The sequence below is a fragment of the Kogia breviceps genome, chromosome 7 (assembly GCF_026419965.1).
Source record: "Kogia breviceps isolate mKogBre1 chromosome 7, mKogBre1 haplotype 1, whole genome shotgun sequence".
NCBI classification, from domain to species: Eukaryota; Metazoa; Chordata; class Mammalia; order Artiodactyla; family Physeteridae; genus Kogia; species Kogia breviceps.
In genome coordinates, this window is record NC_081316.1 from 113,763,235 (window position 1) to 113,786,677 (window position 23,443).

Consider the following 23,443-nt stretch of genomic DNA (forward strand, 5'->3'; position numbering starts at 1 on the left):
ACTCCTTCGCTTAGCACCGGCACCCTCGGGCTTGGGGCAACTGGACTGGCTTGTTGTCTTAACGGGCTGGGCCAGGTTCCCCAATACGCCCATCCTGGGGCATCCCCGTGGGGACACTGCTCAGCGATCACGCCCCCAAAGGGCCCCCCGGGAACTGCTGGGAGCAGGGAAGCCAAGGCCTTTAGGCAACATGGCGCTTCCCGAGGAGCCAGCACCTGGGCAGCTCTCCTCCTGCTCGCTTATGGTGCAGGCCAGTGCCCCTGGGCTCGGGGGGCCTGGGGGGCCTGGCTGACCGGCAACGGCTGCGTGGCAGGTGAGGCCTCTTGCCCGCCCGCGCCGTGTAGGCGCTCTGTACCCCCCAGGGCCCCGGAGGACCTTGCCTGGGGCCCTGCCCTCGCGGGGAGCGGCCGCGGTCCACGGGCCGCCCTGCAGGCTCTGGAGGCCCCACCTTGCTCCTTGAGCCGGATGATCTCCGTGTCGGAGCCGAAGCTGTTCCAGGCGGTGCAGTTGTAGATGGTCTGGAAGTCGGCCCGCACGATGTTGCTGATGGTCAGCGTGGAGATGACGCCCTCCTCGGTGCTGACCGTCTCCACCGTGTAGCGGCCCGATGTCCCCGACTCCAGCACGTTCTCCTTCCAGGACCAGGCCTGCCCAGGTGCGCAGAATTAGGAGGACGTCCCGCCAGAGCCGCCCCACCAGGACCACCGTGCCGCCTCCCTGCTCCCGGGCGGATGCTGCCAGGCCCACGTTCACGCTCACCGCCACACAGCACAGGTCGACGCGCACGCCACAACACGTGTGCGCACAGCACAGCGCCCGCAAACACACGTCACAACACGGGTACACCTCCCGCCCCACTCATAGCGCCAACACGTGTACACACAAGTACACATACGTCACAACACACACACACATCACGACACATCACAACACACAGCACAGACACGTGTGCACACAGCACACACACATCACGACACGGGTACACCTCCCGCCCCACCCACAGTGCCAACACGTGTACACACAAGTATGCACACGTCACAACACACAGCACAAACGTGTGCACACAGCACACACACACATCACAACACGGGTACACCTCCCGCCCCATCCACAGTGCCAACACGTGTACACACAAGTACGCACACATCACAACACACAGCACAGACACGTGTGCACACAGCACACACACGTCACAACACGGGTACACCTACCACCCCACACGTAGCACACACACACATACACACACAGAGGTTGGGCCATCTCAGAGGGTATTTCCATCGACACGGGGCCTTACGCGGCTCTGTGCTGGAACATTTCCCCAGGCACGCAGGGGATGCTGGGGCCCCTCCGTCAGCTGGGGCCCCTGACAGATGGTGGTGAAGGCCAGCCCCAGGCTGACTGAGTCTGGTTTGGTTACTTTGTGCGTGTCTTTGTACAAACGTTACGCCCTGAGAGTTGCTTTTGTGAGAACCTCAGTGCAGCTTGGCTTCGGCCGGTGAGCGTTTACCTCTTCTCAGAGCCCTTGCCCGTACAGTCACCGCCTGCCCCACCGTCTTGCCCTGGGCTCTGTGGGGTGTCTAGCTGCACCCTACAATGTCTCCAGGTGTCGCCAAATGTCCCCTGGGGGCAGAACCGCCCAGGTTGAGAACCCCTGGCCTAGAGCTCCATTTCCACGGAGAGGAAGACAGTGTGAACACGCCCAGGAGGGACCGGGATATTGTTGACACTGGCACGTGTTACACTTACACTTTTTTTTTTTTTTTTTTTTTTTGCTGTACGCGGGCCTCTCACTGTTGCGGCCTCTCCCGTTGCAGAGCACAGGCTCCGGACGCGCAGGCTCAGCGGCCACGGCTCACGGGCCCAGCCGCTCCGCGGCACGTGGGATCTTCCCGGACCGGGGCACGAACCCGCGTCCCCTGCATCGGCAGGCGGACTCTCCACCACTGCGCCACCAGGGAAGCCCGCACTTACACTTTAAATAGATTAGAGTGAAGGGACGAGGAGGCGTAGGCATTAGTTCTACGCGTGGACTCTTGCCATTTCTGTGTGACTCAGACAGCGAATGAACTGAATGGCTGAGGAAGCGTGTAACGCACCAGCGCTCTAACAAGGCCTTCATCTACAGGGTGACACCTTAGCTGTTGGCGTGTGCCTCCCACGCCCCTGCTGGTGCTGCTGCCCTGGGGAAAGGTGAGACTGCCCTGTGAACTTGACCTGGGCGGTCTTTCGGCAGGGCCGCCTGGGCACTGGGCTTGCGGACAACAGCGTCTCCACCCCTCCCCTGACACCCAACAGTACGGGGAGATGCTCACCTCTCTCTGTTTTCCCGCCCCAGCTTCTACCAGTGTTAACGGAACCTGGGTGGGAGACCCCCACTTCTACAAATGCAAACACCTGGGAGGGCTACGTGTGAGCCAGTCAGGCGGCCCACGCTGCACTGTGGGGACAAGGGTTTTGAGGGAGGGGCGGGGAGAATGGAGTGATGCTTTCGGAGGGAAAACTTGCTAAGTGGGGCAGCATCCTCCACGAGCATCAAAGCAGAGGAGGACTGTGGAGGCGCCGAGAGAGGTCTGCCGACTATAAACTGCATCCTATTTACGATTTTGCTAAAGGCTGGCCTTGAACCCAGGAAAGGGAAGAAATCGGTTTTTTCCCTTCTGCTGCCCTCACTAGCCCTCTGCCCCCAGGATGCAGAATTCGGTCGGAACCATTTGTGTTGGCCCACAGCTGAGAGGCAGAGAAGTTAAACACACCTGCGAGCAAGGAGCACAGCCTGTCCTGAGAAGGGAGACTGCCCGTGATTTTTGTCTTCGTGATGCCTTTCCAAGAGACACAAGGCAGGAATAGTTTTCCCCAACGGGGAAAGGCAGTGCAGAGGCAAAAGACTGAGCAGTCGGATGGTGGCGCGGCTGCAGGCAGAGTTGACCCGCCAGGCTGCCCAGCCCAGGGGCCGCGCCACTGGCCCTCCCTGCCCGCCCCGGGGCACTCACGATGCGGTCGGGTGGAGGCGTGCTCCGGATGAAGCACTTGATTTGGCCCTTCTCCCCGTGGAGGGCGTGCTGGGTCTGGGTGCTGGAGATGATGGGGGGTCCTGTTGGGGAGACAGCATCACATCAGGGATTCGGGAGGGGGTGGGCCCTGGCTGGGCCCCTCTTGGCAAGTTCAGAAGTTTGTACATTCATTCAGTCGTTCAGCAAAGTTACTGGAGGCCTGTTATATGCAAGGTGACGGGCGAGGCAGGGGACTCAGAGATAGATGAGGCTTCAGTCATAAACCTCTCAAGGGATTGTGAACGAGTGCCTCTAAGTCAGGACGCCCAGAGACATCAAGAGCTGTCACAGGAGCGGGGGAGGTGAGTACCAGGCAAAGTGCTAACCGACTTCACAGGAGAGGGAAGAACTCTACCCGGCAGGTGGGGAAACCTTTGTGAAGGAGGCGGTACACCTGAGAAGGGAGTGGGGGAGGTGTCAGGGAGGAAGGAATGTAATGTCACCTCCCCTAACTAATGTCACCTCCACCTTAGCCAGCTGTTGGATTTCAAACCATTCCCTTGTATCTCCAGTAGAGGGCGCGCTTGCCTAACAGACCCGTGTCCTCGGCAGGACAGGAAAACCAGGCAGGAAGGGAAGTAAAAGATGTTTGTTCCTCCACCAAGCGGGGAATCACCCCCGCCCCCCCCCACACACACACCCCTGGAATACATGGCTTGGGCTGGGCACCTGCACAGACTTCATCTCACATGTGTCTCAGGAGATCCCTTAGTTCATCGCTTTGCACGCCTCCACATACATACCCGGACAGCCCAGGTGGGACCACAGCTCCCAAGCTGACCCTGACATTATCCTCTCCGGCCCCGGGCGTGCGTGCGTGCGTGTATGGGTCACGTTTATGGATGTCTCTGGGGACACCTGGCTCTTTTACCGCCTCGGACAGCCTGCAGGGTCCAGCAGGATTTCAGCAGTGCTTCCTATCCAGTTCTGCCTTTAACTAACCCAAACGACTGCGTTTAGGCTGGGAAGGGAAACGTCTTGGAGCTGGGAGAGGCAGACACGAGGGACCCTCAAGATAAGGGCTTCCCCCCTCAGGGGGCCTTCAGAGTTCCTCTCTTAGGTACCTTAGCTCCAAGAAGCCTTTGGCCAAAAGGCAGGGGGGCTTCATGTTTTAGGACCTTGGTTGGCGCTTTTTTTTTTTTTTTTTTTTTTCGGTACGCGGGCCTCTCACTGTTGTGGGCTCTCCCGTTGCGGAGCACAGGCTCCGGACGCGCAGGCTCGGCGGCCATGGCTCACGGGCCCAGCCGCTCCGCGGCATGTGGGATCTTCCCGGACCGGGGCACGAACCCACGTCCCCTGCATCGGCAGGCGGACCCCCAACCCCTGCGCCACCAGGGAAGCCCTTGGTTGGCGCTTTGTTTTGCTGCCGGGCTGAAAGTCATGACCCTGTGAAACCTTTTCCCCTTCACTTCCCAGGAGCTAGGATTTCCCTGGGCGGGGGTGGGGTGGAGTGGGGTGGGGGCAGGTGTCATCAGCTGTTCTAAAAAACGATCAGGTAAATGCGCACACATTTAAGGGCTTCTTAAAAGAAAACAGGAATCGGGGTGAGGGTAGATGGGGTTGGGAGAGTCAGAACGCAGCCGTAGTATGGTTTACCTCCCCCTTCCTGCAAATCCCGGGTTTGAGCCGAATCATGGGCCAGCTTCTTCCCCAAAGGGCAATGGCCAGCGGTCAGACCCCGGCCAGGATGCATTTTGATGCGAACCTCATCTCGTTTTGGATTTGTTCATAGTGTTGACTCCTTCAGCCTAGTCCAGGCCTGCCCAAAGGGCTTCACCACCCCTCCCTCCCCACCTGCTCCAGACACAGGTATAGACAAGTCCATGCCCAAGTCCACTGCCTGTGCGGGCTGGCAGGCTCCTCTCTGTGGGCCACTTCCTGTGTCCTCCTGCCTCAGGGCCTGATGACCCTGAAACAAGCAAACCGCCTCCCAGCTTCCCTCCAATCTCTTGTGTGTTTCTCTTCCCAGCAGCCTAGGGGAGCTTGTGTCAGAGGATTGGAGGCATGGGGGGGGGGTGGAAAGAAGGACCCTGGAGAGTGCAGATTAAACGCTGGATAGACACCAGGGTCCAGGCTGGGGTGTCCCATCCAAGAGGAATGTCCCTTTGAGGTGTGCGTTCCCTCCTCAAGAAACCGCTTTGAATCCCTGTTGGGAAATGCTTGAAAGTCTAAAGTGACAAGGGATTTTAGTCCTTCCTTTATCCGTCGTGTTCTCCCCAGAAATGAGGGTGCTCATTTAAAAGCTTCAGGCTCGGGGGCCCTGGGGGCCACACGTGAGTCTGAGGGTCCCCAGCCCGGCTGGTCACAGGGCCACTGGGGCAGAGCTGGCCGTAGTCCTGGGCCAGCACGACTCCCAGCGCCCTCCCAGGGCGGGGAGCGGGGAGCGGGGGAGGCCGCTGATTTCACCAGGGCCTGGCGCCTGAGCCGAGTGTCAGACACTGGAGCCGGCAGGAAAAGGCTGCAGCCCATGTTGCCATGGATATATGGAGGTGCGATCAGATGCTGTTATTTTTAGCCCTGCAGCGCCAATTTATTGGTGGCGTCCTGGGGACACGGTCGTAGGAAAGGCGGGAAGGCTCCCGAGTCAGGGATCTGCCCTGGACAGACGGCGGCGGGGTCTGAGCAGATTCACCCTCCCTCTGGGGCTGCCACGACTCTTGGGGAGGGGGGAGGAAAACAAAGAGATGGAGGGGGGCTGGCTAATGGGGACAGCACCAAGCTGGGTTTCGTTTCTAGCAAAGCGGAGACTAGAGGAAGCCGTGCGCCACCTGGGCTGATTTCTGGATCCTGGCTCAGCCCCTCGCTAGGGCCCTGGTCTGGAACAGGAAGCAGAGGCCCTACAGACGTGGGTCTGTGGCTTGGTTCCAGACGGGGCTCAGAGCCTTGACCGGCGGACAGACTATGCGGGAGCAGAGGCCTCGCAAGGAAACCGAAACCCAGCGGAAGGAGGACGTTTGGAAACACAGAGGGAGCTGTCTCAGCACCCTCACCCTCTCAGACCAGCGGCGTCGGTTGCCGGCGTGGCCCAAGCGCACGTAACGGCAGGGACATCGAATTTCCGTCCTGGTGCCACAGCCTTCTGGGGTCTGACCTGAGCTAGGTCCCAGCTTCTCTGTAACCTTCAACGTCCCATCAACCAGGCCCCGTCCCCTAAATGTCTCATGTACCAGTCATCCGGTAACTCACACTGTGTTCTTGGAGAGAGATTGCAATACTCTCCAGCTGTGGTGATCTTATTACATATAATAAGACAAGTTCCCTGCCCTCGGGGGACCCCCTGAACTTGGCCCTGTGGGCATGGTGGCAGGTCTTCCTCGTTGAGCGGCTCTAAAAATGGGAAGAGGCGGACGAGGAGTCACAGAGATGCCCCCTTAAATCCTCCACCAGGGCCAAGGTCACGGTCAAAGGGTAGATATGGGATCTACGTTGGTTGCCCAGTAGCTCTCGGACCCTTTTTCCTGGCCAGGAATAAATTCATCAGCCATCACTTTTAGGGCTGAGACCCCTTAGAAGGAACACAGAGGAGGGAGGTGACCAGACAACCACCCAGGTCCTTGGTCACCCCAGGGCTGGGCTCTGACGTGGACTGGAAGAGGTGGGTGTAATCACTATGGACCCACAGTCCGAGGTGGATGTGAGGCCCAGAACCCACGTGTGCCCCTTGGGGCAACGCCAGGGACCCTCTCGGGCCCCTCCCAGCCCTGCCCTGGCACGAGTGGGGTCTTACCATTGACAGTTAGGGTCACCTCTCGCTCCCCGGCCCCCACCCGGGGCACCACAGCACGGCACACGTACTTCCCCGCGTCCTCCTGGCGGACGGTTTTCAGGGTCAGGGTCTTCTCATTGCTCAGGACCTAGGAGGAGTGGAGAGGGTCAGACCCCGAGGGCAGGGGCCACGCTCTCTGCCTCAGAACCACAAAGGCTGAGAGGCAGGCCGGTGGCAGGGGACACAGCCTCCAGCATCTCGGCAACAACAGGGGGTGGGGTGGGAGCCAGAAGGCTTCCGACACAGTGTGCCCGGCGGGCTGTCGGGTGCGGGAGCCCACGGCACAGAGCACCCTGTGAGGCTGAAGCTGCTCCGCCCCAGCGGCAGCCCTGAAGGGTGGGAATGCGGGGGGCGGGGTGAGAGAGAAGGAGGGGGCCTCCCTGGCTGGGGCCCCCAGGGCTTCCTCATCCAGGGGGTCTGACGACCAGGCTGTACCAGGCTGGCCAGGGGTGAAGCTACCCTGCAGCTGAGCACCTTTGAGGGTCCCGGATCTGACTTTCCTGAGTCATTTGCAATATCCCTTTGGGATGAGGTTTGGCGTGATGAAAAGAAAACAGGCTTTGGCAACAGCTGCTCTGAGTGGGAATCCCGGCTTCAGCGGGGCCTACTTGTGTGGTTTTGGGTGTTAATTATCTTCGTGGAGGCTCTTTCCTTATCCCTGTAACGGGGGCAGTGACACTCAGAGGGTAGTGCGGTGTCTGGCGCCCAGTAGGGCACACAGAAGTCACCCTCCTGCTGCTTCTTCCCCTGCTTCCCTGCCCAAGGCTCTCACTGCTCCTTGCGGGAGGAGGGATGTCTGAAATCCCCATGCACACCAAAGAACACATACACTTCATTTATTTATTTATGTATTTATTTTGCGGTACGCGGGCCTCTCACTGTTGTGGCCTCTCCCGCTGTGGAGCACAGGCTTCGGACGCGCAGGCCCAGCGGCCACGGCTCACGGGCCCAGCCGCTCCACGTCATGTGGGACCTTCCCGGACCGCTGCGCCACCAGGGAAGCCCAAGAACACATACACTTTAAAAGAGGGACACAGGAGGGGCTTCCCTGGTGGCGCAGTGGTTGAGAGTCCGCCTGCCGATGCAGGGGACGCGGGTTCGTGTCCCGGTCCGGGAAGATCCCACGTGCCGCGGAGCGGCTGGGCCTGTGAGCCGTGGCCGCTGGGCCTGCGTGTCTGGAGCCTGTGCTCCGCGACGGGAGAGGCCACAACAGTGAGAGGCCCGTGTACCGCAAAAAAAAAAAAAAAAAAAGAGGGACACAGGAAGAAAGCAAGGCTTAACCCCAAAGTTAAAGGGTAACAACTATTTGGGGAAAGCTGAAAAGCCTTTCTAGTGACTTTTCACCCCCAGCATCTTGATGACCCCTGCTTTTCTCATAAGGTTCAGGATAAGGCAGAACTGCACCGGCTGAATGTGTTTAGGCCCAAGGGGGGTACGTGTGGGTACCTGGGGTTCCCTCTCCGCTTTCTGGGGCCTTTCTTCCTTCAGTTTACATGGGAGGCTAACGTCCCCAATCTAAGAGTGGGAGGGGCCGTGGGAGGCAGCTCCCTCCTGGACCGTGGACCCCGCACCCCTCCAGGGCCCTCCAGGGTCTGGGCTGCGGACTCACCACGCCAGAGCCCCGCTTCATCCAGACGATGGTCAGGGATGGGTTGCCTGCCCAGGCGCAGCTGAAGACGGCGTCGGAGCCCAGATCCACGAGCAGGGATTGGGGTTCCGTGGTCATCCTGGGCCCGACTGCGGTGGGTGGCAGGAGGAGACAGGACGCTCGTGGGCTGGGAGCTCTGGGGACCCTCCTTGCTGCTGCTGCCTCCCCTCCCCCGTTCTGGTTGGGGGAGGGGGCACCAATGGGGCCACGTCCCTCCGCTCCGGCCCATTCCCTTCCGTTCCGTGTCAGTCCTCGACCGCTCTGGGCCCAGGTCTGGGCAGTAAGGAGGAGAGCCCTCTCCAGCAGCCCAGCCTCCCTCGGGCCCACCATGGGGGTCCTATTTCTGCCTGGATTTGCCCCCAAGGGCTCTCTCATCCCGTTCCCTCTGTCCTGGTCCCAGGAAGCCCCCCTGACCCCAGTGTGTGGGCAAAGGGTCCTTCCCCCACCCCAGAATCTCTCTGTGTCTGCCTTCAAGTCAACTGGCCACCTCCTGTAGGCCTCAGCCTTGTGACCGGGAGTCAAGGTAACCGTGCATCTGGCCCAGCTCCCTGGGCCCACCCAGGGCCCCTCGGGGCCACTGCAGGGCAGGGCTCTGAGATAAGGAGTGGGGAGGCCAGGCCTCCTGGAGGTGCCCCCCACACCCGGCGCCCGCCCCGGCCACTCTCTGGCCCAGCCCCGCCCCACCTCTTTTCCAATCCACCAAGCAGGCGGCCTTTGGTTCTGGTGCCCACGCCCCTGCCGTTACTGGAGGCGTCCTCCTGCTTCTCCCCTACACCCGCCCTCACCCAAGTCCCCTGCGGACCAAGCCTTGCTTCCCAGAGCAGGTGCAGCCATGGCATTTCAGGGGTGGTGACGGGAGGGTGTGCAGACAGCTGTTTTCAGGGAGCAGAAGGGGTGAAATCAGGGTCAGGAGACCCAGATGAGTCCCTTGGTGCAAAAAGGGAGTCATAGCACTTCCTGCTGAGGCCCGTACGGGCGAGGGGGCGGTCAGGCATAAAGTTTGCAGAAGTGCTTCTAAATCTGTAAAGGGCAGTGGATGAGCTGATGTGCGACGCTGTGAACACAGCTGTGGGTTGTTTCCCCGAGGGTCCCTTCCTGGCTACTGGGGAAGAGGGGGAGCCCCTGATGGGAGGAGGACCCTTTTCAGTCCTCGTTTTGCCACTTGCTCGCTGCGTGACCTTGGGCCTCCATCCCCTCATCTGGCTACTGGGAATAGGAGGTCCAGCCTCCCTGGGGGATTTTTCTTTTTTCTTAATAGTTTTTTTTTGGCCACGCCGCCTGGCTTGTGGGATCTTAGTTCTCTGACCAGAGATGGAACCCGTGCCCTCGGCAGTGAACGTGCGGGGTCCTAACCACGGGACAGCCAGGCAATTCCCCTCCCTCGGTGACTATGAGGGTCAAGAGAAACACGAGGGAAGCTTTTCGTAGAGCGCACGGATTACGAGCCTGTGAGGCATTCTTAGGTCACGTGCAACGAGGCCACGACGGTTCCTCCTGCCGTGAGCAGCGCCCGGCCAGTGCCCGTGCGCCCGGGAAGCCCCCAGACGGCCACTCACAATAGACGTCGACGTTGCGGCTGATGTTGGTACTGCCCAGGGCGTTGGTTGCCTCGCAGGAGATGGGCTCTGAGAAGTACGTGTAGTCCACGGTGGTCCGGTACACCTCCCCGGATGCTTCCTTGATGATCTGGCCCCGCTTGGCCCACCTGCAACGCAGGCGCCCGGGCTGATGTGGACCTCCCGTGGCGAGGGCGTCCTTCCCGCCCGGGGGGCTCTTCTCTGTGGGAGCCGGATGCATCCATCCCGCAGAAAAACGAGGCCCAGGGAGGGGCGGCGTGGGGCCGGCCCCCGAGCGGTCCCTCGGGGGAAGCCTCCGCAGCGGGGTTACTCCCAGGGCTAGGGGCGTGGGCTTGGTGATGGGGGCAGTGGTTTCTGGTCGGTGGGTCACCGGGCAGCCGGCGGCACTCGACTAGGGGGTTATTCTGGAGGCAGGTGGGTTGACCATTCATTCAGCGGGTCGGCGCGCCTGGCTGGCCAGGTGATGGCGAACCCAACTGTCGGCGCCCAGACCGCTTGGCCCTCTTGCTCTGAGCTCCCTCGGGGGTGGCGGGGGACCGTCCTGGGCCACGTTGGGAAAGAAGGAAGCCAAATCCGTGACCGAAGAGGCCGAGGTCTAACGGTGTGTGCCCATACACGCGTGCACTCCTGCACGCACGTGTGTACACGCGCGTGGGGCTCAGGAAGCCTGATTTCCAGACGAGGCGAGAAGCCGATGGAGAGGTGTAAGCAGTGGTCCCGACTGCTCCCTCCCCAGCTCGGTCAGCTCTCTCAGTCCCCCTGTCCTCTGACTCCTGTCCCTGGGGGGGCTCCCCTCACCGTGTCCCTCTCTCTCTGAAAGCCCTTCCAGCCTCCCCTGTGGCACTTGCTCTTCTTCCTGCCCAGCCTCTGCCTCCCACCCTGGCTCCTCCCCTCAGAGGCCTGGGCTCCATCAGCACTGGTTTGATGGGGGCGGGGGAGGGGGGATGGGAAGACGGCAGTGCTGACTCCTTTGCTGGGCCAATTGGCCCATCTGTGTCTTGGAGCTGGCGCGGGGCGGTGATCACTGCAGTGGACCGGTAGCTGGGCAGCCCGCCACCTGTGGGTCAGTGCGCCCAGGTGGGGGGGTGGGGGTGTGTGCCTGTGTGCGTGAGGCGGGGGTTTCCTTACAGATGCCTCGGGAGACAGAGTTTAGAACTTCCCCTGGTTTACCCCTATTGTGGATAAGACTTCTTAAAAATCACGGAACTTCCCACCAGGCTCTTCCTACTGTGGCTCGGGCCTGTTTGGGGGTGCATGTCTTTACCAGAGCTGGGCAGGTTCCTTGGCCCTGCAGTCGTTACCCTGGGGCCACGGTCCCCTGTAACCACATCCTTGGAGCCTTTCCTGGGGCCACAGAGGCCCGTCTCCTGCCCTTCCCTCCACGGGCTCCCACTTAGCTTGCCCGTCTGGCCGGCAGGCTGCCGTCTCCCGGCATAGCTGGGGGCCTCAGGCTGGCACCATGCGGTTATTATCTCAAATTAATATCGGGTCGTTATTAAGAAGACAATTAATAATAACAATTATAGTTTAACAACAGAGCAAACCATAGCTCCCCGACAGCTGAAGGAGCTTCCCCACAAACTATCATGAATTATTCATGAATCATTTCAATCTCTAACTTTCATTTAATGACCACACTTAATAGTCAGGTACAGCTCCCGCCTGGGGCGGCCGAGTTCAGCCCCAGACACACGGTCGAGGATCGGTGTCCAGCACCGACTCCATCTACCCTGCTGCAGTGAAGATGTAGGCCGTGGGATGCTGGGGGGCGGAGCAGGCAGCTGGCTGGGCTGGGGGGAGGCGGGTGAGCCCCTCCTGCCCTGCCCGGACCCCTGCTCCTGCCTGCCCACAGCTCCAGATGCTGGGGCAGGGGTGGGCTTGGCCCCAGCGAGCAGGCTCTGCTGGGCAGTCCTCTTCCATTATTGGGGCATTCCTGGGGAAAAGGGGGCTTTCTCCCCGCCTGTCTGGGGCCCCTCATAGTGTAAGAAGGGTGAAAGCTCCACCCCTGCGGCCCCGAGCATCTCAGAACTGCTGGTGCGTCCTCAGGCCCCGAGCCCCGGGCTCCAGGCCACACGGGTCTCCTCTTCCCCAGAGCAGGCTGGCCTCCCCTCTCAGAGCCAAAGAAGGGTGACTTCAGAGACGCCGGATGGCTGTGTGGCTGCGGCTCTCAGCTCCCAGGGCCCATCCCCACCTTGGAGGTGAAGGGTTAGCAGGAGGAGGTCTTAGGCCGTCTTCTCCCAGGGCCACAGGAGGCCAGCTGCGGGGCTGAGCCTTTGGGGGACACCCCACAGCCCCTGCTCACAGCCCACCCAGCCAGTCTTCCTCTTCCCCATCTTTATTCCCCTCCCACACCAAAAAGTCCCTCATAGGCATCCCTTCCAGAAGCTCAAACCACTCACTGAAGCAGCTGGTCACACGACCATGGGTGAGCCAGGGAGCAAGGCCTACCCTCTCCCGTCTCCCCTCCCATCTCTCTTCTCCTGTTTTCCAGCCTCGCTTCCTCCTCCTCCTCCTCTTTGCTCCTGTCCCTTCACTCTCCGACCACCCACCTACGCCCCTGCCACCACTGCTGCTTTCACCGCCTCGGAACAGGAGGCAGATTAAACCTTTCCCAATCAATGTCGAATCTGGCGTGAGCGAATGTAAGAGGATTAATTATTTATATCACACAATCAGGAGGCTGGTGTGTCAAGGCTGACAGGCTGTTCTCAATAGCCCTGCCTTTCACACTGGCTGGTGGGACCTGCCCTGTCACCTGCCGGGAGGGGTGGCCCTGAAAGCCTCAGCGGGCAGCAGAGAGGCCGGAAGAGATACGCTTCAGGTGTGCGTGGGTCTGTCCTGCTCGCCCCGGGCCGCTGGTCCAGTGGGGCAGCCGAAGTGACTGCTGAGTTCAGCTGGATGGGCTCCCCTGACCCCACCAGGGCCCCTTGCTGGGTGCTGGGGTGGACAAGGGCATATCTCTAATTTCCAAGATCACAGCCTCTTATGCGGAACAGGAGGAAGCAATCGAGACCAAAGGAAGTTAAGAAACAAAGACCCCTTAGTCTTGTCAAAGTCAGTTGGGAAAAATCAACGTGCTTACGTGCCGAGATTTGCTCAAGGCTTTTCCTCTCGGAGTCCAACACCACGTCTAGAAGGACCATCTGCCTGCTGGGTGAGCCCTTCCTGAGGCCCAGGGGCTGAGCCAGTTGGGGGCGGGCACGGACGTCGGCCTCCGCTTGCCATGGCCCCTGCACCCCCTTCCTCCCGGGCCACCCCAGCTCTCCCACATTTTTCTGGAGGCCAGAAAGGCTCCCTGAGAGCCTCTGGAGTCCTGGAGGGAGCCTAAGCTCCACCAATTCCTTTTGGGGGCCTTTGGCTCATCGGAAGCTCAGGAGGAAAGGTGGCAAGTAAGAACAGGTGCATATCTGCAGGGGGCCTGCCTGCACCTCTGGCTCCTCCTCTGTGTGTGATGGGCTGACCCGGGCTCTGAGCTGCAGGGAAGGATGTGGATGGAGGGAAGCCACAGGTGCCCAGAGCCTGGGGAAACCTGCACGTCATGGCTCCTTAACTTTTTAGTTTGAAAGCTAAACATAACTTTGTAGGTACAGAAAAGTCACAAGACTGGCCCAAGTAACGGCCATATTCCCTTCACCTAGATCCACCAGCTGTTAATATCTTGCCACATCTGCTTTCTGAAGATCTCTCCATATGTAGATTTATACCTTATTATTGTCAATGATGTGAGGGTGAATGTGGGTGTGCCTGCCCGGGGGGTCAGTGGGAGAGAGAAGGGCTGCCCAGGGAAACTGGCATTAGAGGTCTTTTCTGGGCACATGGTGCCTGGTGTTTAGTGCTTGTGAGCAGAGAGCAGACAACAGAGAGAAGCCCACCTGTGGATAGAGCCCAGGTCTTGCAGGTACAGGGTGGAAGCTCAGAAAGACACAGAGACTCTTTGGGCATTTCCTTCTGCACCTTTGTCACTTGTCCCAGCCAAACCAGACCTGCCCCCTGGACCTAAGGGGCTGTAGGACCCCAAGGAGCCTGAAGGTCATCTGCTCTTTCTCCTGCCTCTAGCCCAGTGACTGGTTAAATCGACAGGACAGATGGGTTTTCATCCTACTTAAAAATATTCTCAAGGGTAAAGACTCTGTGCCTTTCCTGGGTTTCTGGTTCCAGCGTTAATTATCTGCACTGCGGGGAGCACCGCCCGTGTCCAGCCTGAATCTCTGGCTGCCTCTCTGGCCCATCTCCTCGAGTTCTGCCCTCTGGGGCCGCGCTGCCTCTTGTCTCCCCTGTCCCCCACTCCCACTGGCAGGCTTGTTTCCTAGTCTGGCACCATCAGCCTTCCTGGCACTGGCCGATGCTGGGGCTTCATAGCCCATCTCGACAGTGGAGGCGACACCGGGCTCTTCCGTCAGGTCTGGGCTGGGGGAAGGGACGCTGCCCAGTGAGGGCTATGGTGAGTTGCACAGATGTCTCAGGGAGGGGAGTGTGTGAGTCAGCCCCCGGAGCACCTCTGAGGCCACTCTGTGTCTGGAAGTCTTAGGGGGTGATGGCGCCCGGGCAGGCGGGTGCCCGGAGGGGCTGCTCTACGTGTTTACGGAGTCTGCGAGCTAACGCGGTGGGGCGGCGAGTGCCTGCCACACAAGTGCCCCACCGGAGGGCTGTTAGGTGACTAAACTGAGGTCCCGCCTTCAAGAAGCTCAGTCAACAGGGAAAGACAGGCATGTAAAAAAAGTGATGCTTTTATCAGCGCGGTGAGCAAAGGCTGCACAGGGGCGGAGGGTATGAATGATCCCGGGTACCCGCGGCTGGGGGCCGGCTGTCCCGGAGGCCCGACCAGGAGAACGCTTTGGTGAGCACAGGACTAGAATCCAGATGCTGGTTGATCCTGTTCGTGCTCCTGGTTGTTTTAGCTTTTTTTCCCCGGAGCCTCTTTCCCTCTTTTCAGAAATAAGGGGTAAACAGGCTGTTCAAACAGAAGGAGTGAAATCTTCTGCCTCAGAGGAGGGGAGTCTGTGCTCATGAAGGAAAGGAGAAGTCCACCTGGCCAGGGGTGAACGGGTGTGCTGAGGACACCCACAGTGGACCAAGCACTGTGCCGGATGCCCAGGAGCACAGGTGACGCCCCCGTGACAAGCAGGGGTGTGCAGGGCGCCACGGTCTGGGCTCCCCCAGCGGGGCTCTTACCTGTACTGGGTGACGGCGGGGTTGGCCTTTGCAGAGCAGTGAAACGTGACCACGTTGTCCTCCAGCACTGGCTGTGGCTCCACCGACAGGTTGACAAGCGGGGGGTCTGCAGAGAGAAGAGGTGTCCTTGCAGACGGGAAGCTGCATGCACGGCTTGGGGATTGAATCCCGGGGAGAACGTGAGGGTAAAGGCCAGTGGTCCCACCACCTGGGACCCTCAGAGCAGCCACTCCCCTGGTGGTCCCCAGAAAGTTGGGGGCCTCGGCAGGGGGCTCCCTCCCTCCCTGGAAGTGCTGGATTCAGGCCGCCTGGCGGTGGGGTCAGGGCTCCCGCTGTGGATTCAAGGCCGGTGTTTAAACGAACGGCCAGCCGGGAAGCAGGGCTACCCGGGCCTCAGAGGGTACCGTCCGCCTTCCAGCTTTGGGAGGACAAACCACTGCAGAAAGGAGAGGTGGGAAGAGAGGGTGCAGGGGCCATAGGGGGATGCGGACACTAAGCCCCTTTAGATACAAACTTTCTGTCTCTGAAGTGTCTGTTTCGTGTCTCTTTGTGTAAAGGTTCCGGTGCATCTGTTGCCTTGAAAGTGGCATTTACACCCTTTCGTCAGCCTAATCATCTCTGCTGAGTCCTGACCCGTGTCACCCAGCCCTCAGCTCCCCAGGCTGGGCTCGTCTTTCTCACTCAACATGACGGGAAGCCCAGCTCTGAAGTGCGAAATGATCGGAGGTGGAGGAGACAGAAGTCAGAGAGAGGGAGAGAGACGGGGAGACACAGAGACACACGGATCCGTGACGAAGGGATGGGGGGACAGGCAGAGAGATGCCTACATAGGAGAGACATGGAGATGAGGGAGGGAGAGAGACACACACACACACACACACACAGATACAGAGACAGAGAGACATATACAGAGAGAGGAAGGAGAAAGTGCAGAGGCAGACTAAGAAAAAGAGGCAGAAACCCAGAGAAGCAGAGAGCTGAGATGGACAGGTTCAGAGAGAGACCGACATGTACATAGAGACACACAGTCAGACAAAACTTTTAGACTTAAGGCAAAAAGACCAAGGGAGCCTAAACAGAGGGAGACAGAAAATGATACGATGCTGGGGAGAAAGACCCAAGGAAATAATGAGAAACTGAGAAAAGAGGGAGAAACTGACACGGAGTGACCTGGAGATGGAAACGAGAGGAGGATGGATCCACAGCAGAGATCAGAGGCGGGGGAATCAGCCCAGAGGGAGGCCCCAAGGCGGCCTGGCCCTCCTGAGCTCCGGGGAAGCAGCCTCGGGACCCGCTCTAAAAGCATCTGCGCTTCAGGGGAGGGGTGATGACAGCCAGTGCCCGCCCTTCTTCCTTGTCCGGTCCTGGAGGTCCGGCTGGAGTTCAGCTCTAGGCTGAGTGAAGAGGGCAGCTTGGTCCCTGTGTCCTGGCCAGGCCCCGGGGCCACATCTTCTAGCCCGACCTCCCCAGTAAGCACAGCAATGTGCTGCAAGGGCATGAGAACTTTCCAGGGGTTCAGCCCATTTTCAGAAAAAGAAGTGAGGCAGTCGGTTTCTCAGAGCCCGTTGAGAAAATGCTGACCCCTCTGGGTACACGTGAAGAGTGCCACGGGGGGAGCAAGACGCCAGCCGCCTGGCCCAGCTCCTGGCTGAGACGACAGGGTGGTCCCCGAGGCCCTCAGAGAGTCATGTGTGCAGACGCCCAGCCGTGGACGGAGCCCCCCCCCACCCCGGCGTTGGGATCCTTTGGCCACTTGGCCTCCCTGTGCCCTGCTGGTGCTCAAGCTGCCGGCGCTGGGGCACCGGGGCCGGGGAGGTGTCCCTCAGGGGCTGTGCTGGGGTCTGCAGACGGCTTGTTAAGACACGGCCGAGAACGCTGGTTCCTGAGCAGCGGGTGGAGACTGAGCTGGGGCTCTTCTCCCCACACTATCCCCCCGGTTCTGGTTGGGGACCACGGGCTTCTGCTACTGGAACAGCTGGCTTGTCTGCCTTTTTCTGGAGAGTTAATTACCGGGGAAGGACTTCAGTGATCTCAATCTTGGTTTCCAACGCGTAATTCCAGTGGTCCCAAAGATGCGTGGCCAGGACTGGCCACGAGAGCTCTCCCCACACCTCCCAGGGGCGCGACACCCCCAGAACCCTGCAGCCTCTCCCAGGCTGCTGCCCATCACCCTGGTGCCGGCCCACCCAGCCGAGGACCACCAGCTTCCAGGTGGCCTCTAGAAACCCGCCACAGAACTTGCGGGGTAGTTCCAGGAGGTCTGTCCCCACCTGCATGTGCTTTATAAAGTGATGAGGCTTTGGTGGCAGGGAGATGGGGCACACACCTGATGGAGGACCCCCTTCGGGCTGCCTGGCTCCCCTTCTCCACCACAGAGCTGCCCTTCTCAGTTTATCCTGTGGGCGCCACCCTCCTGCAGCTTCCCTACCTCTCTGCATCATGCTCGATACCCAAAGAACAGGCCCTGGGAAGCTTCCACACTTGCCAGTCTCATCTGTGCTTCCACCCCAGGCCCAGAGGCACCCATGTTCCTCTCTCCACCCCTCTCCTCTGCATATGCAGGATATGAATTTTCAGTAGTCTACCAGGCTCCAGAGGTATAAATAGTTTATGTCATATCCAACTATTAAACATGATTGTAATCCCATTTGTGATGTCAGCTGAATAACTTGCAGGGGGGCAGCTTTGATGTAGCTGGTGGAACTGAGATCATATTGAACAGATGTCACAGCTGAGAGTCTGTTAGTGTTTCCATCAGCAACCTGCCTGTGTGTGTGTGTGTGTGCGTGTGTGTGTGTGTGTGTGTGTTTTCAGGGGAAGTATTACATCGAGGAGGGGGTGAGAAAAGAGAGAAACTCCATGACTCAGTGATTTTATAGCACATCCATTTGAAACTTGGCAGCTGGATGCAGAGTCCAGATGTAGCAAGACTTTGGGGGTGTTAAGCTTTCTCTCCCATTACTCAATCTGGGGGCTTTGTCTTCCGTTGGGTAACATCTAAAGACCAAGGGAAACAAACAACAAATGTGTTTTTGCTGAGTTTGGATGCTTCTTGGTTGACTGAGAAAATGAGCAGGTTTGTAAAGGCAGCTCTGATCCAGCCTGTGGTGTCCGCAGTGAACAGCTGGATGCTGACTGAATGAACAAAGGGATACACGGGGGGCAGGGGGAGAGCAGGAGGGAGGGCGTGGCGAGGGCGTGCTCTTTTAGGTGCACGCAGACACCTTCAGGAGAGGGGACAAATGGATGCAGACCTCCCCCTGTTGGGGCTGGGGGCACCGGGGAGGGGCAGCTGCACCCCGTGACTGAGCAGCTGACGGGTGCCGGGCGCTGTGCCAGGGTCGCCACCTGAATGATTTAATGTAATCCTCGCAGCCAGCGTGTGAGCCAAGCGCTGCTACCTCCACGCACAGATGAGGAAACCGAGGCACAAGGAGGTTAAATAACCAGGTCGGCATCACTCAGTAAGTGTCAGAGCCAGAATTCAAACCAGGAAGGATGCTATGGGCTTAACCACGACGCTAGACTGGCTTGGATGGGGCCCACCTAGGACACCGGGCACCTGGGCTCTCAACCTCAGCCTGACCTCATTCCCGATGCCTCCCCGCTCAGGTGGCTGAGCTGTCCCTGGAAAGAAGGCCAGCAAAGCCCAGAGACCTGGCAAGGCCGGCGTCCTCCTCCTGTGCAGACTGTCTGTCATCTGTGTGCCCTGGTAAATGGATCATCTCATTAGAGTGTGTTTAGAGGAATGTGTTTTAGTAGTTGGTGGGCTGTTGTCGTGATGATGACTTTCTTGCTGACAGAAGGGGTTCTGCTGTGTGATGGATAACGGACTGGAGGGAGCAGGAACACCCCTTGCCCTGGGTCTCTCCTGCCAGGGCCCAGGAGCCGACCAGGTGGTTCTTCTGTGAGGGTTCCGTGGCTGGCGTAGGTCTCCTGACCAGCTGGGGGGTTGGTGGGCGAAGGAGGGAGGCACTGCAGGACTGGCAGCCTGTCGTAGGAGGCTTGGATGTCTGTGTCTCTCACCCTCATTCCTCCCAGATTTGGCTTGTATCTGGAGGGAGCTCTGATTCACGGTCAATCTCAGGGCAAAAGGAGAACTCGGATGTCATTCGATCCAATCAGACAAGGAACTGGCATCTCTGGGGTGAGGTGTCAAGGTTAGGCCCGCATAGCTCGTGCGTGGTGGAGCCTCTCTGGATGTGGACCATTCCATCCTCCAGCATCTTGCTTCCTCACAGGAGGGTGTGGAGAGCCAAGGCCTGGACTGGGGCTGGGGAGGGAGGCATCCCTCTCAGGGTGACCCTGAACTTACATGACCCTCACAGTGAGGGCCTCCCTCCCATCACCCTGGTCCTAGACCTGGCCAGAGCCCTCTGCTTGGTGCAGATGGGGGTGGGGGAGGTGTTAACAGCTGGTGAAAATGGCAAATACAAAACCTTCTCCAAGGCCTCAGCTGTTGTGTCCAGGTGTCCAGAGCAAGCCCATTTGAGGGTTTCAACAGTTTCTCCTGCCCTCTGGAACCTAAACGTCACCTGCCAGGATTCCAGACACTGGGAGAAGTCTGCTCTCTGGCTCCCAAGACGGGCTCTGGAAGCCCTAGGACAAGGCCCCTGCAGACCCCAGATCCCTAGAGAGCCACGTGGAGCACCCAATCCAGACACTCAGATGAGCCAGGGCTGTTGCGAGGCGTTTCTAGGTGGATTTGAATTAAAATGAGTAAAGTGACAAGGAAGAAACAAATGCCAGCCTGCAGCTCTGGCCTTGTCCTTCAGAGACTCCAACCAAAGCCACCAGCTCATGGTGGCCTCAGGCTCTGTGACAGGGAGGGGGGTTTAAGAGAAGAAAAGTCGACTTCCGGGGGGCTGACACTTCCAACCTAAGTCAGTCCAGTATGGAGACCAAAGCTGCTGGGCCCCTGTGTTGAGCTCACCTCTGTTCGTGGAGGCCGACGGGTACATTAGAGAGATTTTAGACCTTCAGGAGTCTCCTTTAGGGACTTTGGGAATGCAATGCTGGAGGAGCTTTAAAGTGTCACTGTTCATGTTCGTCATAATAACTGACCCTGGCTGAGGGCTCCCGGTGTGGACGTCTACAAGAAGAGTTCCCAGCGTGGGCTCTGGAGAACTGGCTGCCCACCTCAGAAACCCGTGCGGCCTGGGGGCCCTCGGTTTCCCAGATAGGGACCGCAGTCATGCCCTGGTACGGGAGGATCCCACACGCCGCGGAGCAACCAAGCCCGCGAGCCACAACTACTGAGCCCGCGTGCCACAACTACTGAAGCCTGTGCGCCTAGAGCCTGTGCTCCACCACAAGAGAGACCACGGCAATGAGAAGGCCGCGCACCGCAACGGAGAGTAGCCCCCGCTCGCGGTAACTAGAGAAAGCCCGCGCGCAGCAACGAAGACCCAACGCAACCAAAAAAATAAATAAATAAAAAGATTACGTGAGATAATACAGGCACAGTACAAGCTGACTGAGCGATGACTCCTCCTCCTCTTCCTCTTGTCTCCCTGACCGACCCTTCCAGGACAGGGCCTGGTGCCGTGCTCCCACTCTGGAGCCCTGGGTGCCCCTCTGCTTCCAGCACCTCTGCTCTGGCTTCCTCTCCCAGGGAGGGTGTGAGCCCGCCTGGCTGGGCCGGCACTGCCACGGCTGACCGCCCTATTTGTCGGTGTGGAAGTTCTACCTTATACAGGTATGGAAATGGGGCTTCAACCTGTCGTTTGTAAAGGACCCTCATCGGTGATGTTGTCTTTTGTTTGTTTGTTTTTTGGCCGCGCCGCGTGGCAGGCAGAATCTTAGTTCCCTGACCAGGGATCTCTCCCGTGCCCCCTGCACTGGAAGCACAGAGTCTCAATCACTGGACAGCCAGGGAAGTCCCCAGTGATGTTTTTAAGAAGATTGTCACCCTCATCTCTGACAATAAGAAGGACAAGATGGTCCTCTGGGTGCCCATACAAATCCGCTAGTCCCTGGGGTTGACTGACCCAGGTCCTGTCTCCAGCCCTCCTGCAGGGGTGAGGCTCTGGCCCGCCTACATCTCCTCGACCCGTGCTCCGGGCAGCGGGTGCCGGGTGGTCCCTGCCCCGGGCTGGGTCAGTACTCACGCTGGATGTCGATGGTGACCGAGGTCTCCTTCCCTCCGGGGATGGCTTTGTTGGTGGCTCGGCACACGATGCTCTGCCCGTTCTCCACATCGCCAGGGGAGATGAAGAGGGTACTCACAATGCTCTCACGCTTGCCGTCGCGAAGCAGGGTCTGCAGCGGGGAGAGAAGGCCCTGGTCACTTGCCACCCGGCTGGGACGGCCTGGGTGGGTCGGGGAGGACACGTGCCAGTCTCGGAGAGGGAGGAGGGAGCCCTGTGGATGGAGGTGGGTCAGCTCAACACACCCAGGGGAGCCCGTCTCCATGCAGAGCCAGGGGCTACCCTTGGCTCCCTGGCCCAGATGAGTGCTGGGCTTCGGCTGGAAAAAGGAACTGGAGAGTTTTCCACCATGCGTGAAAGTCAGCCTGGACGTGCCCACCCTGACACACAAAAGAAACCGGGCTGGGACTGACGGAAACCAGGTTCTATGTAGAAATGAACTTGTAACTATTCTGCCTGTGGTCTGGGGGTGTCTCTGGGTCTGCAGGAACCTCTGAGATGGGGGCTACATGCAGGTGCTGTGGCCCCTGGGGATGACGCATGCTGTAGAAGGGGGTGCAGTTTGAGGGGTGGGGGTAAGGGCGGGGCTGGGAGGGATGTGGGCAGAATCAACGCACGCTGACCATTTCATTACTTGACCTGTACAAACCCTTTCAACTTTTCAATCGTTTCACTTCCTGACCTCATTAGAGCTCCGACCAAGCCACAGGCGGGACAGATGCCACCGTCTTTCATTTGACAGGTGAGAAAACAGGTGTGATCAAGAGAGGCTATGGAGCTTGATCAAACTCACTTCAAGTTGGTGATGATATAAGTAAGAGGGTCCTGGAGTGGGTTGAATAGTATCCCCCCAATTCATGTTCACCCAGAACCTCAGACTGTGGGCTTATTTGGAAAGAGGGCCTTCACAACTTAGTTAAGTAACTAGTAACTAGTTAAGGATCTTGAGACAAGATCATCCTGGATGTAGAGTGGGCCCTAAATCGAGTGACTGGTATCCTTGTAAGAAGAGGAAAAGACACAGGGAGAAACAAGGAAGGGGGCCACGGGGAGAAGGAGGCAGAGATTGGAATGATGCTGTCACAAGCAAGGAAAGCCAGGAGCCCCCGGGAACTGGGAGAGGCAACAAGATTCTCCCTCTGGGGCCTTTGGAGGAAGCACAGCCCTGCCCACACCTTGATTTTTCGTCTCTACAAGTGTGAGACAACACAGTTTGTTTGTTTGAAGAACGAAGTCGTGGTACTCGGTTACGGCAGCCCGAGAAACTAATGCACGCCTAAAGGTCTCCCCGGTGACCATGAGGTCATTCCTCACAGCCGCTGTTCCCCACCACTGCCTCTACCCCCTCCCTCCTCTGAGCCCCCTTCCAGCTACTTCCCCATCCGTTTGCTGCCCTGCACCCTGAGCTCCCTGGTGGCCCACGAAGGTGGGTGCATACTGGGGAGGTGCAGTGTGCAGGAGGGTCACTTCAGGGGACGCGGTGGGGAGACTGGACTTGCTCAGTACACCCCAGGAAGGAACTTGATCCTGCAGCAGGGGGTGCCGGATGCAGTCTTACTTTGCCATGACTGGAGCCAAGGAATAGATGGACAGACTCTACTTCCTCAGAACCTCCCTGAAAATAACCGTGACATCCTCTCTAATCCTCACAGGACCCTGGAAGGAAAGGTCTCCTAACCAACGGAAGAGAAAACTGAGTTCAAAGTGAGTCAGGAACTTGCTGGGCAGGGCTGGGATATGCACTTGAGAATGGTGAGTCCTGAGCCCATGACCCTCCCACTGCAGCTTCCTGAGGACCTGGAAGCCGGGTGGTGTGATCCCCACTTAAAGGTGGGAACAGTTAGATGATTAAGTAGCTTCCGAGGCGGCTGGACCGTGCCTCTGGGTCCTGAGTTCAGTACCCTCCAACACTAGGAGAACAGGACGGGAGCTTCGGTCCAGAACAGCGCGTCCTGCTGTAGACAAAGCCTGACTCAGATGCCGGAGAGATCCGCAGAGCAGGGCAGTAGTCCCGGCCTGTTTCTCCTCGGCTCTAGAACGGCCTGGGCGCAGGCCTGCTCCCATCCATATTCTCTCCCGGG

The 23,443-nt window shown here is 59.0% G+C and overlaps 1 protein-coding gene across 8 annotated transcripts in view; it reads right to left on the reverse strand.

Moving 5' to 3' along the window:
* KIRREL3 (kirre like nephrin family adhesion molecule 3) overlaps nt 1-23,443 on the reverse strand; it is a 575,242-nt gene that overhangs the window by 12,392 nt on the left and 539,407 nt on the right. For all 8 annotated transcript variants that reach the window (XM_067039269.1, XM_067039268.1, XM_067039266.1 and 5 more), the window contains 7 exons: nt 21,324-21,474; nt 15,214-15,319; nt 10,021-10,169; nt 8,426-8,553; nt 6,778-6,904; nt 2,991-3,091; nt 449-647 (listed from right to left, as the gene is read on the reverse strand). In XM_067039269.1, coding sequence (XP_066895370.1) covers nt 449-647; nt 2,991-3,091; nt 6,778-6,904; nt 8,426-8,553; nt 10,021-10,169; nt 15,214-15,319; nt 21,324-21,474 — 961 coding nt within the window. The remainder of the gene's footprint in view (nt 1-448; nt 648-2,990; nt 3,092-6,777; nt 6,905-8,425; nt 8,554-10,020; nt 10,170-15,213; nt 15,320-21,323; nt 21,475-23,443) is intronic.